General features: G+C 36.4%; 2 protein-coding genes across 4 annotated transcripts in view; one reads left to right on the top strand and one right to left on the bottom strand.

The window, feature by feature from the left end:
• LOC148661424 (uncharacterized) overlaps positions 1-15345 on the bottom strand; it is a 38550-nt gene extending 23205 nt beyond the window's left edge. Inside the window, exons 1-6 of one of the 3 annotated variants that reach the window (XM_088635160.1) lie at positions 15143-15345; positions 14153-14288; positions 13274-13377; positions 12573-12721; positions 9935-10163; positions 9163-9383 (exon numbers count right to left, since the gene is read on the bottom strand). In XM_088635160.1, the coding sequence (XP_088491286.1) occupies positions 9163-9383; positions 9935-10163; positions 12573-12721; positions 13274-13377; positions 14153-14274 (825 nt within the window). In that variant the 5' untranslated portion in view covers positions 14275-14288; positions 15143-15345. The remainder of the gene's footprint in view (positions 1-9162; positions 9384-9934; positions 10164-12572; positions 12722-13273; positions 13378-14152; positions 14289-15142) is intronic. The other 2 variants (XM_088635161.1, XM_088635162.1) reach the window with 2 other exon arrangements.
• bub3 (BUB3 mitotic checkpoint protein) overlaps positions 1-18978 on the top strand; it is a 126204-nt gene that overhangs the window by 72910 nt on the left and 34316 nt on the right. The window lies entirely within an intron of this gene.

Raw genomic sequence — 18978 nt, 5'->3', positions numbered from 1 at the left:
TATTAAGGTGTAAATCTGAAACAGAATGACAAAAAACTATTTCAATGTCTTTAATACAAGCTATTTACTATCAAAGGACACTTTCCTTTTCAGAGAGGATAATGCGTAGGCTCTGGTATAAATGTATAAATGCTTCAGACAAAAGATGCTGGATACGTCAACGCCTAAATTCTAGCACCTGGAAGCATAACACGGCTAAATAAGCATCTGACAAAACACAAAGGATTTTCTGAGAAAATCCAGAAAAGATTTCAAATGCTTATTAGAAGCAAATTACTGCAGCACAACTGTGGCAGTCATTACCAGTAAATATTATAACAATGATGTTTTGACCTACCACTTTGTAACATGTAGTCTCACATGTTTTCCTTTGAAAGACACAATGTTCTGTAGAGATCGGTAAATATGTTCTTCTAACATGATAAACAGATCCGCAAATGTAGCTTGTTTTCCAAGTAAAAGGTACTACACTAAAGAGACATTGAAAATATGACAGCGGTTTAGCTTCCACAGGGGAGCATCTAGAAAGAAGGTACACTTATTATCAAAGATGATTCTAGTAGGTTGAAGTGAATGTAAAAATAATATTTTTTTAAGTAAATACATATCGTCTGATGTTGTGGCATTGGAATCTAATGCTCGTTTTTTCCAAAGAACTGTTTTTTTTTTGTTTTCCAGTGTTTTTGTATTTCCATTGAACCTGGTTAGATTGGGTTAAATATTCAGTTAAGTAATCTCCTGGGTTTCAGTGTTTATTTATACTGAAAATAAAAGCATCTTGTAAAAGAAAATCCAGAAAAAAGGCAGAAGAGCAAGCTTCTGAAATATTAATATAAACCTTTTTCGCTTTGCTCATGCCTTTCATTAGATGTTTTATCTTACACTGTGTATATCTGCATCACGCGTAATGGCTTAGTTTTTATGCACTGTAAAAAATCAATGGAGGATTTTCTGTCCACTTTTTTTTCCACAATATTTGGTTTCTTGCGGCTGCTACGCATCCTGATCAGCTTGGGATAAAGACTATCAAATCGAAACATCCATTTGTTTTCTAAAGGCGCTTATTCAGAAAATATATTTTCAGAATAAGCACATTTAGATAATAGCTATAACTATAACATTTGCTGTTACCTCCCCTATAATCTCCCCTATATCTATCAATTTGCTACACATCATGTACTTCTTTTACTGATATTTTGAATCTCTCTGTTTATATATTTGTCTGTGTTTGTGAACTGCAGATAGATCTAGGAGAGTGAGAGAATACCTCTTTGTAGCAATGCCCAATTTCTTCACATGGAAACCATATAGAACTATGACATACATAACTAAAAAGGGATGCAGAAGACAAAGAGACAGCCTAAAGCAGACAGGCATGTGTGTTTCTGGGGGGTGGTAGCTTGGTCTTGTGACATGTCCACAGCTAGTGTCATGTTTCTCAGTGAAAGATGCTGAAGGGCTACATAATGGCGAGCCATGCTGCTTCCATTTACAAATATTTTTTTGTAAATAACATATCATGTTTTAACACAGTGGGTCCCGAAAGGATGCCCTCTTGCCCGCTGGAGAATTAAAGATTACGTGTTTGATTGGTATCAGATGAAAAGCATCTGGAGAGCCGTGTGTCGGGGTTTCTGCCCTGGGACCTGAATGGATTCCGCTGGAGCGTGATCAGTCCCCAGCTCCTCCGGCCAGCTCTTCCCCAGAGAGCCAGCCTTATGCTGCCCAGAGGAATCCCTCCATTACAACAGTAATGGATCCTGCGCCTCTTTACAGCCAGCCAGGATGTCCCCCGGGAATGCTGGGATGCGGTGACCTCTGCCTGCCTTTACCCTTGACTTCACTTTCTTAAAATGCACTAAATATCCTTTAATTTGACAGCGGTTGAATTAAAAAGGGCTTAAAGCTGCATCATTTGCCACGGACAATGAAATATTGATAAATGGATTACCGGCATGTTTGATTTTTACGGGAAAGGAAGAATGCAACCATGATGTATAAAAGAGTGTAATTATTACTTTTTTCAAATAATTTTCTAAACTTTTATTTGAGAAAATCTTTCAATTTTTTCATTAATGTCACATTTAAACAGACAGTAGTTAGCACAACAAGAAATGTAGACCTATTCCAAATATACTTGGTGATGTTCCTGAGGTTATACCATAACAACAGAACCGAGAGAACACTATCAAACTCCTAAGAATGAGTAATATACTTTTACTTCTAAAGTAATATTTACATGAGACTACAAAAAATTGCCAATATGTTTCACTATCCCTGTCTACCTGTAGTTAAGTGGTAATCCCTGCGGAAAACCCCTCTAACTTACAGAACAAGCTAGAGTTTTGTTTTTTTGTTTTGTTTGTTTTTTAATGTCAGTTCCAAGTGTTAATTAATATTTTTGTCAAATATTTCAAAAGGCATTTGCCAGGTTAGGGCCCACATGAATATCCACCTGTTAATGCAATAATTGAAATTTGACTGTTATTAACAAAGAAAATTATGGAAGTGGTCCCTGCAATTTTGTTTACTTAGCAGTGGCTTATTATGTCTAGCAGTCAAATTAAAAAAAAAACAACAGCCACAACTATCTCTGACAGCTGAGGTGTTAAGTCAAATCAAGTTCAATTTCAGTTTTTATTTGATATAGCGCCTTTTCAAAGGGTCCCCTGATCTCAAACCCATGTAGGGTAAAACAAACATGGCTGATACATATTGTATATCTTAACAGTATCTAATTTGGGCTGCTGTCTGGAAAGAGTATCCAGCATATTCACTTCATCAGTTAAATCAATTAATTGCCTCACTCTAAGATAAACAAAACAGAAATTCCAACCGCTCGCCTATTAAAACAGCGAGCGGGCAAGATAGCTGCTTTTAGATGCAACATTTACATGTAATTATCTTCTTATATAATTAACTGCATTCAGTTAACAAGCATCTTGCAAACGGCTGGCATTGCTTACCTAAATGAGCGTTCGGCCGCACAGAACACCGAGTGACTAATTATCGCTCGGCATGCCGATGTTAATGGAAGTGATCTAAAAAATAATCACCAAAGAGGGAAGAGGGGAGTGAAAACAAAGGGGGAAGCAATTTGTGTGGCGACATACTCCTGCCAAATCACATGACTCAGACAGAGAGGTCCAAATCATAAAACCCCCACCAATTTTTAATTTGCTGGATTTCCAGGTTAAACAGTTCTTGCTCAGTTTGCTCAGCTTTCAATGTCAGGATGAGAGCTGAAACAAGGGCTTATAAATGAAATTGCTGGGTTATTATAACGCTGATATGATGCCATGCCAAATCCCCCTTATTGTATTTTTATTATTATTAGTCTCAGTGACATAATCCCACAGTTACTAAAATGTTTCATATGATGTATCGCAAGCATAAACATGATAATTGAACTCCACAAACTCTTAAATACAACAACAACTCTGATAAGTTAAACCCACATAATCAAATTAAACATTTTTAGCATTTAAAATAATATCATCTTTTGTACACTTGAAAAGCAAAATTAAACTAAACACAAAATAAATAATATTTATACAATATCAGCTTATTTATGGCCATATTCCTCACCACAATCATATACAAACGCTACACTCACTGTTTTGATAATGAGAAAACTGCAATCATAGTTCTCTCACAGAAATTTCTTCTAATATCTTTACTTCTGCCTTAGTGGCAAAGTGCGCCTTTTATTACTTCACGTTATAACCACTGTTAAATATATCCTGGGGGGGATGAGGCTTTGGGCAGTATAAACATAAGTACACCTTTCCAAATTACATGCATCTTACTGTCTTGCTTACAGCTCATAGTGGGACAACTAACGAGTTAAGCTCAATACTAATTTAGTGTAAGCCTGTGTTTTGGAATAGTAACAATAGATCACCACTATACTATCATTATTTTATCAAATTTAGGTATGCTTTAATATACCACTCTTTATAAAGTACTGCTCAACACAGCACATTTTCATCATTTTCCTAATTAAACATTAACATATAACACTATATTATATCATATAACGTATATATAATGTTATCATATAACCTTAACATATCAATTCTTTTAAAATAATCTGAACCATACTTACAGCAGAAGTGCTCAATAGCACTATAGATGTGTTATGAGAAAGTACACTAAAGGTGTACCTTTCATAAGGAAATACAGTCAGGAATACTGATCTGCCTTTTTGGATCAAATCCTGTCACAGTGAATGCCAGGTGTAGAGTTGTTAAACATCAGTTACATGGTTCCTGAATATTTGAAATTGCTGTGACTTCAGTTTCATCATGTAAAAATGTATATACATTTGAGAAAACGCAACTGTTATACAGGATACATATCAGCACAAAACTCTCTATTTCCTCTTTTCCATTAAAGTGGAAAAGAACAATATGTGTACCTTTAAATGTGACTCAATTGCAAAACAAGTAACGTAGTAAGTTATATATACAGTAGTAACATAGGCTTCCTTATTAATAACATACATACAAATTTTTTACAATTTAATATTCACTTATTAAAAAATGCATAATATGTGTATCAGAAGCTTGTGCACAGACTTGTGTTGAAAAGTGAATACCTGAAACTCACACTGGAAAAGTAAAGCAGATTACACAACCGATTTGACCGGAGAAACCTGCCACGTTTCTGGGTGATCCTTTGAATGTGTAGGTCATTCAGCTCCATTCCCAAATAAATCTAACCTCTTCTTACACCAGCCTACATGATACATGATACCAGCGAAGTCAACAACATTCTGTTGGTAATATCGGTGCTCCAGAATACCCAGGTGTAAAATATAATACAATTGGGCCAGCAGGTTCAAAGACTCAAATTTGAAAAGCTGCCAAATTCCTATCACAGTGATTGCTACAGCTTATATTAAAATTACTATATAACTATGCAAGTCAGTAAGAATATCTGCCAGCTTTGTTCTGGACTTTCTATTGAATCTAATAAGCATTTACTAGATCCCTAAAGACCTTACTTCAAGAAGTAGCATAAAGTATCCTCCCTAAACTTGATATACTACAGAACAATACAAAATTAGTGTATTTTGTAAAGACTAATTGGCACTCTTAATCCTTTGATTATACAAATGGAAATATGTATAATCTTGAACATCTTATTTGAATAGCCACTTAATGTTCTTAAGTTATGACAAATTGCAGAAGAAACGTCTTTTAATTTATTATCACATCAAAATAATCTGTACTGTATTTCTCAGAAGGAAAAAGTCATTTTGTTTTAAGTCAGGCTGGCAGTGCAGAAGAGATCCTTGTCAGTTTTCATGGAAAAACTTGCATCAGTGATACTGATACAGTTTTTCTTCTTTGTTTGCCTCGGCTGTCTGAAGCTGACTGTTTTGAAAAGTCTATAATATTTCAAAAAATAAAACTATACATTTCTATCTAGCAGATCTGCAGGGCAGGAAAGAAAAGTAGGTCAGAAAACTTGACTGCAGTGCCATCTACTGGCTGCTGCTGTAGCTCGAGCTCAGGTCTGAAACCATCTTCTAGGCAAGAGCGAGTATCAGGAGAACAGTAAGCATTTTAAAAATATTGTCTAGTCTAAAATACATTTATATAGGAATACTGCCTTTTTAAGCACATGATGCATATTTAGTGCATAAATCTTATCTATGTGACTTTTCCACTTGTCAACACATTGCTAATTTAGTGTGTTGTGAACCTTTTCCTTGATGAACTCCAGTCTAGAAGATAAGCAGGATTACTGTCTGTAAAAAGTTGCCTCCAAAATATTTTTAGAGTACATTGAAAATGAAAAGAAATAATTGTTTTTTTCCCTCTGTACATTTTCTGAAAATATGCAAAAAATATATCCATCCATTTTTTGCCTTCAAAAGATTCTATGTAAACTAGGTATACCAACTATGGTATGTATGTTGACATCATAGTTGACATTTTAATTATTCTGCACATACATGTTATTCCAGCATTGAAAACAACTGATTTGAGCTTACAATAAGAATGAAAATGAAACTGTACAAAAACAAAAAAGGCCTTACTTAAAAAAAAGATATTCTCAATAAGTACAAGCTTTAGACCAGATAGATCATATTCTTAATTCAATTAGCAACTAGAAATTGGATGAGTGTCAATAGTCTGAGAGGCTTTCCCTTGTCCTGGTTTTCTAAGCCACTCTCATTATAACAAATTCCAAATCATAAATTACAAAGAGAGCTGGGAAAACATTCTCAGATCACCGTCTCTTGGGTGATTAACCCTGACAGAAAGATTTGACTCAGAATCTTTAAAATTTTAAGTCTTTTTAAGTCAGCCTCCTTAGGCAATAGAGCAAGCCTGGATTTACTGAAACCACAACCAATAAGTGATGTAATGTAACTTGTAAATTTTGTAAATTAGCAAGCAGTGAAACAGTCTACAACAGATCTGTTGTATGCTTAATGGTGTAAAGGGCTAGATAATATTACAAAAATAAGCAATTCTGCAGAAAATGACAAATATCTGACTGACGTGTAGGCATTAAAGTCTTAAGAGACATCTGGTATCTTGTCATTTTTAGGTGTTTATCCCACCCACCTAACTGACGTGTTTAATGCATAAACACATACTGCACACAATTTAAGGTCAGGCTTTATCTTGTATATTTCTGAAAACAAAACTGTCAGTGATGCAGCAAAACTGGGTGTCGTTTATTCATTTATTGAAGCCTGAACAACTGTTATGAGAAGAATGAGAAGAAAATAGAATGGGTGGGTTAAGTCTACAGGAAAGAATTCATGTGAATCCCAAGCAAAACAAAAAAACAAAACAGATGACCACTTGAGCTGTGACACTCCTAAATAAATGAACAAGTAGATTGCAATGTGACTGTCCTGGTACTTCCAAAGACCCCAATGTCTTCACACACATACTGGGACACATCAGCACGGAGTCAATATCCTATCACATATCCTATACTAATTAATGAACATTAATGATTAATGAACAAAGCATTGTATCTACATTCAAATGTCCCAAACTGACCTGTGGTCTAGGCAGAAGACCACTAGCATACAGGTTAAAAAGAAAACAGAAATCAATTACTACTAAATGCAAACAATTAGTTTAAAAAATTGTTGAAAAATTGTGAAGTAGTCACAATTGTGTAGACACACCAATCTTGGATATTACAGGATCTCTGCTGAATCTGAAAGATTCAGTGCAGAAAGCATAGTGGGATATCAGTTCCTTTATTTGTCCTCTTGCTTTCAGGTTATATTGTTCCTTTGTTCAATTCAAGAACTCATTGAAATTCTGAAAAAAATATTAGTGAAGTTTGTGGTAGAAATTAGTACAGTCTATAGTAAAGACAATAAAGCTATGCTGTAGCCTACAGTGGTGCGATGGTGATGTTGATGAGACCTGGCACTGAAATGCTGGCTGTGGCAAACTGAAGGCAAGATGGATTTCTCACGTGGTCCCCAGTGTGCTGGCCTGCTTGGCCGTCAGACTTCAGGACAAGAGGACAAAATGAGCCTCTGTGAAAAATATCTTTACACACCACAGCACAAGTAAAAATGATACAATCCAACAGCAAAAAAAAAATGCTTTCTTATTTTTTTCGCCCCGAAGTGGAACACTCCAAGGTCTTTCATTTGTGCTTTATTATTCGCTCTGTATCTTTGCTCATTTTTCACCAGTATTGCATTAAGTATTGATATTGATTTCTTGTAAATGGTACTGAAATGGATGGCTCACACTTTTTTGTTATTGTTCTGCAGCACTTGTAGGTAATTTATTACAGCTGCAATGAAGCCTGTCCTGTTCTGCCACGGTTCAGATTGAATGTGCCAGCCTCTTGAATGGTACACTTGTAGACATCCCTCTCTTTCATAAGCAGCCATAAAACATAAACACGCATACGATTTTTAAAACAAAGCATAAAACAACTAAAGTAAACTTACCAGTGTTCTCATATAATCTTTAGTTCCTTCTTTTTTTTCTGCGAGTACTGTATATTTTTTCTACAGCAACATGCAGAAACTGATACAACTGGAAGCTCTCACCCCTGAAGCCCTGTGTTGTTCACATGACCACAATGTAATACTCTACTGTACCACAGGCAACTGTTATGCCTGTCCAAATGGAGTGGATTTCTAAAGCATTAGCACACCAGTGAATACTTAAAATCCAACAGCAACAAGAACAACAAATTTTAATTTTAATTACATTTCTAGTCATTACATTTCAAACTTCCTGGCTTTTGTGCGCTCTGTTAATATACTGAATTGAACTCTGTATGTATTCATAGTTGTCATTATTTTTGAAAACTCAGCTTCATTTTTTAAAGCTTAATTCTGGATGAAAAAAAATTCATCTTGGATATCACAGAGGAATGGAAACAGGAAAGCATACGTACAAGAAGTGAACTAGAACTCTATCAAAGGGAGAGCACCTTTCTGCAATTCAATTAAATAACAAAGGTCTGAAATCCAGGTTATTCTGTGTGCAACGTGTATCTCGTTACTGAAGCCGAAGGAAAGATGAGGCAGGTGCCTCTACACGGTTTCTAATAAGATGTGTTTTGACAAATCTCCAAAGCATAAAGTGAATACTACAAACAATTAGCTTTACATGTTTTTTGAATGGCTAGGGTGCAAAAGATCCATCCATCCCTTCATTTTCCAACCCTTTTATTCAATACAGGGTCATGGGCAGCTGGAGCCTAACCCAGCCTGCAACAGGATCATGCAGGATACACCATGGATATGAAACCAGTCCATCGCAGGGCACTCACAGACACAAAAACACACACACAGTTTCACAGAAGCCAATTAACCTACACGAGAGGGAGGAATGACTAGGACTATGGGGGGAAACCAGGGCACCCAGAGGAAACCCAGACAAACACAGGGAGAACATATAAACTCCACACAGATAGCAGACCAGTTTTAAAATTGAACCAAGGGCCCCACTGCATTACCACTGCATATCAGCAATGGTAACCACTGTGCCATTGTGCCACCCCCCAAAAAAAAAGATCTGGACCCAAAAGATAGATAAAAAGGGCTATTGCTTGATATCGCCAGCGTCACTGAATTATGGAAAAGGAATCGGTCAGAACACTGAAAAGTCCAGTAAGGCCTCAGATGGGACAGATTCCACCACTGCCTACCTTTGGGGAGTACCCCAGCAGAACCCACAGGGACCCCGCTGACAGGGTGCGGACGTGGGAGAACTCCAGCACGTCAGTCTCCTCGCGGCTGAGGGCAAGGTGCTGGCAGCCCCGGTAGTCTCCCTTCAGCTGCCCCCCACCATGCAGGCTGACCGTGTCCCATGTCCCCGTTCTCTTTAGCACCTCTCTAATGCTGGCAATCTGCCGGTAAGAGAGGTGGCCTGCCCAACAGCAGGCACACAAGACAGCAGTCACAATCCTGTAATTGAGGTGAATTTTTAGGGCAAGCATGTTTGTAATTCGTTTGAATGTTATTTCACATGGCAAATAAACAGTAGTAACTGATCTGCATTGTCATTAAGCAGCAGAACAGCTTTTGTCTCCTGTCAGCTGGTCTTTCATCTAATTGGCTAAAATACTCCCTTGTTACCGGAGTTTTGTTTGGCAAAACTGAGCTGAAAATGACTGTCATGATCTTTTTTGCTAAGGACAGTGCGGAATCTTTTGAGTCGTGAGGCTTTTTAGGAGCTGACAACTCAAAATATTTTTTTTTAGTGTAAAGTTGTAAAAGGATGAGGTTTAAAATGAGCCAGGATTCAAATAATTGTGTAGAACTTCAATGCATTGGATTTAATAAAAAAAATAGGGTGACACATAGCCTGAATACTGTACATTCTATACTAAATCTGAGGTGGTAAATTTACTTGTTTATTTCTTTTATCTGTGACATGGACACAGCTATAACTACATAAAAGCTTTGCATGGCACTCACCAGATAACAAAGATGGAGTGAATGCGTCTGAAAGCCATCCCAGGTAACCTTCTTTGAAGGAGTGAAAGAATGAATCCAGACCTCCATGGGTCACCACCTCCTTGGTCTTCTGGAGATCCTCGTCCAGTATGCAGTCTGGCGAGAGGAAGACCACCCAAGGAATGAAGAGAGACTGGTGGACAGCCACACCGCTATGCACTACATGACTCCACAGATTGGCTGTCTTGTTCTGAGGGAAGAGAGCATTACAGTAAAGGACACCGCTTGCAAGTTATCACTAGCATTGCTTTGGCTTTTAAAAACAGACATTTAAAAAATATTTGAAGTCTAAAATGTATTTTTGAATTACACTATATACTGTATAACTATTTTTTATCCAAACCAAAACCTACAGAGTAAATACTTGAAACAAGGTCACAAATTAATGATAAAAACTGATGCAGTATAAATTAAGTGCTTACAAAGTGCACATTTAAGCTATGTTTAAAAGCAAAGCAGACTTACTTAAAAGTTTCAAAGCATCTTGAAATAAATCAAAAGTTCAGACTTGGGTAACTAACAAAGGTTATGGTTCCATTCACTGTGGATTCAAGAAGAACTTATCCTGAATCCCAACTCTCATGTACACAGATAGAATTGTTTTTCAAACTCAGTTCACTTCACATAAGAAAAAACATAAATCTATATAAGTCTAATATCTCCGTTTTCCTAAGAAATAAGCCCATCTCCCACCACAATCAATGGGCGTCTCTGGAAGAAAATGCTATTCTTGTTATTATATTGTTGTCACAATTAATAAGCAGGACTAAAAAGGGGGGCAATTATCCTCTTGTTATCTTCATCAGACAAAAATCAGATGTCACGAGGAACTAATGCTGGCTAAGATGTACACCTGGAATAATTACAGAGTGAGCAGTCTGCATTGAGAACTAATGGTGAGGCTCACTCTAGTAAGTGGAGTGTATTACTTATGTCAGACGTAACATTAAGATGTTCCTGCAGCCCCCGCTTATCCCAACCTCCGCCAAAATTTAGCTTCTGTTCGGAAACAATTAATCCCATCCAGCCTTGTAGTCCACAGCCTGGCAGCTGTGTTTGGGCACTTGTTTTTCCTCCAGTGAATATAATTACAGCAATTGAAATGAAGAGCCCAGCTTCAAGAGTTTAATAAAGTATAAGTATTTGCTATCTCTGTATAGATCATGTTACTCTGACTCAGAAAAATAGCACTCATAGCATAATTTAGATCAATCAAAAAATATAGGAGGACTATGAAACTACTGCCTTAGTTGTGCTTGCCAAGTAAAGTCCCTGATATCGGCACAAAAATTAATCTATTTCGCATCCATTAAGGTCTGGTACAGTACAGCCCAGAGGAAAAAAAAATCTGGGACTTGATTTAATTTTTCCAAATGGGAGACTGAATCTCTTACTTTTATGGAGCACTTACTTTGAATATTTCTGTTAACCACCACTAGAATGTAAAGGGCTACTCAACTTTGTGTGCATGATTATGGTTAGCTAGTTGAAGACATTTATTCTGAAAAGGTTTTTGGAGGAGTAATGCTTGTTTCCAAAGAGGCTGTATATACTAAAAGGTAGGGGTTGTGATATAGAAAAACAGGTTAATATTAAGCCCCTATTCTTATCTCTTACTGTATATTTCTCTATTTCTCTACAGTCACAATACTTTTATTTGAGAAACAAATAAACCGTTTAGCTCGGAAGTTCTTCTTTATGGATCTTCATTGAATTAAGACAGAAATACTTACTGGCCAAGGGAAATGAGCAAATGAAAATAGACAAATAATTTGATAAATTTATCCCTGGTAACATTCTCTGTGAACCACTGTTTGAAATTAAGAGGAAACACACAATTGTGTATAAGGAATGGTGGGCTATATTTCTTCCAGTTTCAGAATATATTTCTAAGTTAATCAAGAAACATAAAAGCTGTTAGCACTGTTATAATATTACACAAATATTCTGTTTTGTCGTAGCTTACTCATTGTAGAGTATACAGAAATTAAACCTCATTTCTGAAATGTATCAAACTGGAAGAGGTAGAAGGGGCTACACAGTTATCCCCCCTCCATTTTTTAAAAGCTTTATCCCGTACAGGGTCATGGGGAAGCCAGATCCTAACCGGACAAGGCACAAGGTGGGATACACCCTGGAGGGACATCTATCATATAGCACACACAGAGGCAAACACACACACTCGCACCAGGACTAATTTTACACAAGCCAATCAACCTATCAGTATGTTTTTGGACTGTGGGAGGAAACCAGAGCATCCAGAGGAAACCCATACGAACACAGGGAGTACATACAAGCTCCACGCAGACAACACTCCAGGAAGTGAACCCAGGACCCCAGGAATGCTAGCCACGATGCTGCCCACCCTGCAGTTATTTATCAACAAAATAGCTTACAAAAGTCAGTGTCCTGGTTTCTGACATTTAGTCTTATGATATTTACTGCAATGTGTGTTTTAGTATTTATCATCCACGTACTACAGGATGCAAAGGAAGGCCCTCAAAAACAAAAGAAGAATCCCAAAAGAGTATTTTCATGACAGAAGAAGGTCCTACCAGATAAACAAAACAACAAAAAAAACCAACAGATTTAACAATACCTTAATCGCCTGAACTGGATCAGGCATCTGGGTGATAGAAGTGTTTGTGAAATGCTCCTCTTGTTCTTTGATGTGCACGTGCCAGTTTTGTCTTTGCACTGACACTTCACCTTTCCAGCTTTTGACATCAATACAAAATATTCCACGCCCTGACAAACAAAGAGGATTATTTAAAAACAATAAAAATAAAAAAAACTTTAAAGCCATTTAATTATTTATGTATTTAAGTTCTACTAAAGTTTTTATTGTGTAAGAGTACTGCAAATGCGACTCAATTCAAATATCAGAATTTCTGTCCCACAATATTAACCACAGCAACAAGACTGAAATGGTATTTCGATCTATGCGAGTAGAAAAACAAATGAATTAAAATGACACCAGTGTGAACAGGACTGATAAACTAATCTATCAGATCACGTTTTTTCAAAATATTTTTAGTATATTAATCTTGCACTGCTGATATTACACACTGAACTGGACTAGGACCATCCTACTGGCCATAAGGATTTATGAACACTACTGGTTAAATAACCTTTCTAAGGCAATGCTTGACATCTGTGGCAGCTCTTACTATTCTTTACACCTCTGTGGCCTCATTATATCAAAAAATAATCTTGAACACTATGTCAAAATAACCCTTCTTGGATAACCAACTCAAAGTGGGATAAGACAAAATACAGCCAGCTTTACACTCTAAGTACCTGTGAGGATGACTAGATCAATTTCTTCTTTTGCTGTCTGATACTGGTTAGGAACTCGCAAGCTGCAGAAGAGGGAATCTTTTCTCAGCCCACCAATGACCCTCCAAAATAAAAAAAAAATTGAATCTGGTTCTTAATATACCACAAATCCCAATCAAAAGAGAAAATTGTTATTACTTTCTCATCCGCCGATAATACCACAATTTGTAAAAAAAAATATGATTTATTATATCAGTAAATATATGATATCAACTGATATCATATCATATAATTCAGGTGGGTAGCTGTGTCAGCATGCATTGGCTGCAAAGGAATAAATAATAGGTTTATTTCGTGCTGAAAAGAGAAGAAAGAAAACACAACGTTTCGGCTGTGGAGCCTTCTTCGACTGTAAGGCTCCACAGTCGAAACACTGTGTTTTCTTTCATCTCTTTTCAGCATGGAAGAAACCTATTCCTTGTTAACTTCATATCATGTAATATCAGTCACCACTAAAAATAAGCTGTAGTTTGGCTTACTGAAAATTAATTCCATTAATTCCATTTCTTAACCTTCCACATTCTGCATGAAGCAGAGTACTCTTTGTTTTAAATCAGAAAAAACATAGACATACACAATTATAAGAATTACAATAAAATATGTAAATATATATGATATATATATCATGGATGTTCAAAAGCCAAATTTGTTTGTGCTGATGAAGGCTCTTGTGCCCCTAAATGCTGACAGTCTGTTAAATGAAATATACTGTATATTTGGGAAAACAGAGTGTACATTTAGTTGACACTACATTGTGCTAAATAGTCCTGCAATAAATGAAACTGCAAGGTTTTGTGAATATGATTGCAAAATACGTCAGCATGTGGATTTTAAATTTACTTCAGTTTTACTAAGAATTCCTTGAAACTCTTTGTTTGCTGAATGTTTTCACTTTGGCTTCTGTGCTCAGTTAAGCCTGAAGCAAAGTCAAAGTGGACCATCTGGCTCCCAGGCAGGAACATCCTGAAAACAGGATCTGCGAAGGTATACCAAACATAGAAAACAGAGAGAGAGAGAGAAGTGAAAACAAAAGTGTCAACCATGCTACATCAGAACAGAAAGACGTGGTTCCATAAATACTGGAATAAAAACGCATGCAAAGAAACAGAAAACAAAACATGCAACCCAAATTACTCCAGTAAAATACCCAGGTACAGTATACCCAGGTATCTATTCAAGCGTAAGTTTCTTTGGATAAATGCATCAGCTAATAAAATTAGAAATTAGAAGGGTGAAATACGTTATAAATATTGACTTCGAGTCTACAGTGTTGGGTTGATTCTCCTAAAGGTCAGGTTCAACTTGCAATTAAATGATTCCATGTTAAGAGTCATTTCTAACCAAATAAATGATCAAAAATACTGTGCTTTCCAAATCATTTAAATTTAAAACATACTCTCAATAAGTACTTTATAAATAACAGATTAAAACGTAAGTAGATCAACAGATATCACCTTAATGGTTAAGAGTCAGTTCTAATTACAGCTTTTATGAGGTCACAAGCTCGCTGGATGTGACAGTGACATAACTATACACATGCGTCAACACTGCCCTTGTCCGGTTTATAGTCTAGCTGTTCTATCAAAATAATATTAATTAAAATATGCGATAGTCTTTATCCAGCACACATCTTTAAATCTTTGAAGCAGGCAATTCTTTCAATGAAATTCAAAGACAGGCATAAACAAACCGCTTTATTTCTGTGTATTAAAGCCTGGAAATTTACACAGTTGAAAAAAACAAAAGTTTAACCCATTCTCTGGAAATGATCTCAGTCACGCACAGCTGACCTCTTTCCGAGTAAAAGATATAAGATAGTCTGACACTGACCTCATATGTCGACAGACAAAAAAGCCTAGACAGCTTTTATCAGCAATCTGCCATTTCGCTGGTGTTAAAACTGTAAGCTTCTACTTTGAAAGATGCAGTTGCCTGCCGAGATTGTAATATTAGCATGGAATGCGATTTCACAATCGCGGTGCTTCTTCCAGCTTCCATGTGAGCAATCAGTCAAGATGTAAACAACACGCCACGTGGAGCGCCAAGACGCCTTGGTCAATAATGTGGTGACGTAATTGTGCTGGGCGTCATGATGACCGTGGTCGTTCCTTGTGATGTTTTAAATGTTAAGGCTCTTTGTGTAGTTAACACTGGTCTACCTTTTAAACATTGGCCTTTGTAACTAGCAGTTTCGTAATGTTTGCTTCTGTTTTTACTAACAACACAACCATGTATTGTATATGAAATCACTATACCAGAGTGTAATTTAGTTGATTACACTCCTAAAATGCCTTCTTGAATGAAAAATTGACAAAGAATATTTTAAAGTCACTTGTGTAAGAATTAATGTACAGCGTTAGAAAATCTCAATGTATATATTTATTTTTCCAGGTCTTAATCATTCTTTTATCTCTCACACTTTTGCTTCTAATCCATATTTTATATTACATTTTGGAGGTACTACTTTAGTAGCTCCAGATACCCGCACTTTTCTTCTACTGAAGTTTTAAATTCATGCAATACACCAGCAGTAACGTACAAACGACACGGAATTGCCAAACGAACTGGCGGTTACACTCTTCAGTTTAGACCTCTCCTTTTCCAACGAATCCACTTCACCTCTTTATTTCTCCTCACATCCTGTTTTATTTACAAAGATTCGTGAACACGTTCATAAATCGATATACTGTATAACATAATTTGATTTAGCTGATGCATTACAATATTATTGTAAAAATAAAACCTAGAGGTTCTTCTGCTGATTTTTCTGTGTACTGAAACGTGTCAAGCAAGGGATTAAATATAGTGGCGAGCGATGCCATTTTATTCCCTCTAAAGTCTTTTTATACTCCTTGCAAAGCAGTAACAATTTCAAAGCCTTTGAATTTCTTTAAGAATCTGCAAAGAGCATCAAATATGTATGAGCTGTTCAGTAAACAATGCCCAGTGGTCTTATTCCTTTTAAATAAAAGCATTTCCATGTAATTCAAGGGGCTTTAATATTGCCTTTAATATTAAAAGAGAGAACCACGCCTCATCTATTTTTCATTTATTGGATACAACTGTAAGGAGTCATCAATCTTAAGAAAATTGCAGACATTTTCATTTGAAATAAAAAAGTTTACACTTTATCAAGCAATAATCAGACTTGGCTCTCTTGGTACCTTTGTGGGTCTGGCTTCTGAACCTTTTCCAGAATTGAGAATAGGTCTTTGTTGTAGTTGTGCACCAGTTCTACATAAACATTTAACACTTTTGGCTCCTCTACTTGTCCTGTCAGTCTCTCTTTTTCCAATGAACGGTAAATCAAGTAGTGTAATGTAAGTAATGTAACCAAAAGGGCCACATGCCTGCAAAGGGTATAACGTATATACTGATATACAGTGTACAAAATAATTTAATATTGTTATTATTTTGCAATTCTCATACTTATGCCATCATATCTTAACGTTTTCTTCAAACATCTAGAGGGAAAAAAAGTATTTTTAATATTTGCCTTGAGGTTGGCTAGTAATCAGCAATTATTGAGCAATAAAGTTGTTGTTTCGCTGTCAGTAAATACATTTAGACAAAAATGGTCCTGCTTGATCAGTCTTTTGTATGGTTTGTGGATGAATTGTGTTTGGGGTTCACAATTTTTTTTTCAACAGAAGTCCCAGTTGCGGTGCAAAATCCACTTCCCAAGGTACTCCCTCATGGAATCGCTCTCTTGAATTATTAATCCAGAACTGTTGATATATCGTCAACCTTGTACATACATTCTTTGAAAATGAGTGTTACAGTAGGCTGGGATTTATAACAAAAGCTTGACATATGCTGCTAATTCACCTTGACAGCCTTGTCAGTTCCAGCTTTATAAATAATTGATACCTAGGGCTGCAAGTTCAGCTACTGTTGGTACTTCAGCTGTTAGATTTCAGCAGCGTAATGGATGAATATTTGTTTATAATTTCTGTACACAGACCCTATGTCAGCTCCCCTGTCTCATTTGCATAGGTAGATTGAGATGCTGGGAGTGTAATGAGGCTGTGAAGATGATGAATTGTTTTTCCTCACTACCACTGCAGTTCTGTAAATGTTTGATTATTTTTGAATGGATTACCGTTAGATTATCTGGTTCAGGGGTTAACAATGGGCACCTCCTTGCTCCCACAGCTTGCCTGATTTCCCCTTGACAGCATGCAAGTCACACACTGCTGGAAACAGGCAGACAGGGCACTGGTTGTGGCGTCAGGTGCAAGGCTGCTTAGCATGCCAGCTAGAATAGTAGTTCAAGTAGGTAGCTGTGACAACATGCATAGGCTGCAAAGGAACAAATAAAGGTTTATTCCATGCTGAAAAGAGAAGAAAAGAACCCAAAGAAGGCTCCACAGCTGAAACGTTGTGTTTCTTTTCTCTTTTCAGCATAGAATAAACCTTCACTTGCTCCCATACCAGCTAGAATGCTGTGCTCTGCGAGCACAAGATATTACACCATGCTCAGCGAATGCAGATTCATAACTACTAAGTTGAAAGACCAAGGTGGCACAGTAGACTGGTCATTCAACACGAGGCATAATGATCCAGGTAGGAAAGCACATTGTATTCATTATTGGTTTTTTTTTCTAATGGTGTTTCTGAGAAATAATCAAGACACTTTCTTATTATTGCACCAAATTACCAGTTTCAGTTATTTTCATGTCCTAGCATGCCAGATTATCTGTTTATCTCCAGAACAGCATGTACAACGACCCTTCTACCTTGCGCTTTCAGGTTAAACACTGTATTCTTTCAGATTGCTCATTGCAATAGCCTCACAATATGCAAATAGATTTTCCTTGATAAGATAGTGGATTGATGAGAAACCTATAAACACAGAGCCATGTTGTATTAAAATTAGTATCCTTGACTTAGGCAAAATACAGCTTTGACAAAACACCAAGCACAGAACAGTAGGGACACCAGTACATCTGTATCTCTCAACGTGCTATAGTGCATCAATAGGATAAATGATGTTGAAAGTGCATATATTATGGGTGCTGAAATACTATAGGAAAATCAAGCCACATCCTACTGTTGAGGTGATGTTCAATTTAATATAGCAAGGAATTAAATAATTACTTTATACTCTTGGGTATATAATGACTCTTACAAAAAAGATCCATATAGATTATATAATTTTAAATATATTTTTATAGATGGGATGGAAAAATAAGGATGTGGTGACTGTGTCAAAGCTAAACATAATGTAAAATAATAATAGTGCTATTTCCTAAAATAAAGCTTCACTAAATTCTAAATTAGCAGCACAAGAAAGGGTTTCATAAGAGGTTGCAATCATATGTCAGGCCAGAAGAGTGAATGTAATATACGTTTCTATGCATGGAAAGGAAAAGTAAATGAATGCCCAAGGAGTTAAAAGGCTTTTATATTTTCTGAATACAAAGGTACTAGACATAAATTAAGATAAAGACTGCTGCTGTCTTCGGAACATTAAATGGCTTACAAAAATGTCCCCCTGTACTGGAGCAGAATCACTTGGTATGGCTGTTTTATGTCAGTTAAATTAATTGCACCATGACATTTTGGAAAAAAGACAATGGGTCAGTTTCTAAATGGGACAGTCTATTAAAGAAATATTAAATATTAAACAAAAACATAAGAACCTAAGAAGGTTATGTGAGAGA

The sequence above is a fragment of the Lepisosteus platostomus genome, chromosome 6 (assembly GCF_059453375.1).
Source record: "Lepisosteus platostomus isolate fLepPlt1 chromosome 6, fLepPlt1.hap1, whole genome shotgun sequence".
NCBI lineage: Eukaryota > Metazoa > Chordata > Actinopteri > Semionotiformes > Lepisosteidae > Lepisosteus > Lepisosteus platostomus.
This window is presented reverse-complemented; position numbering and strand designations above follow the sequence as displayed.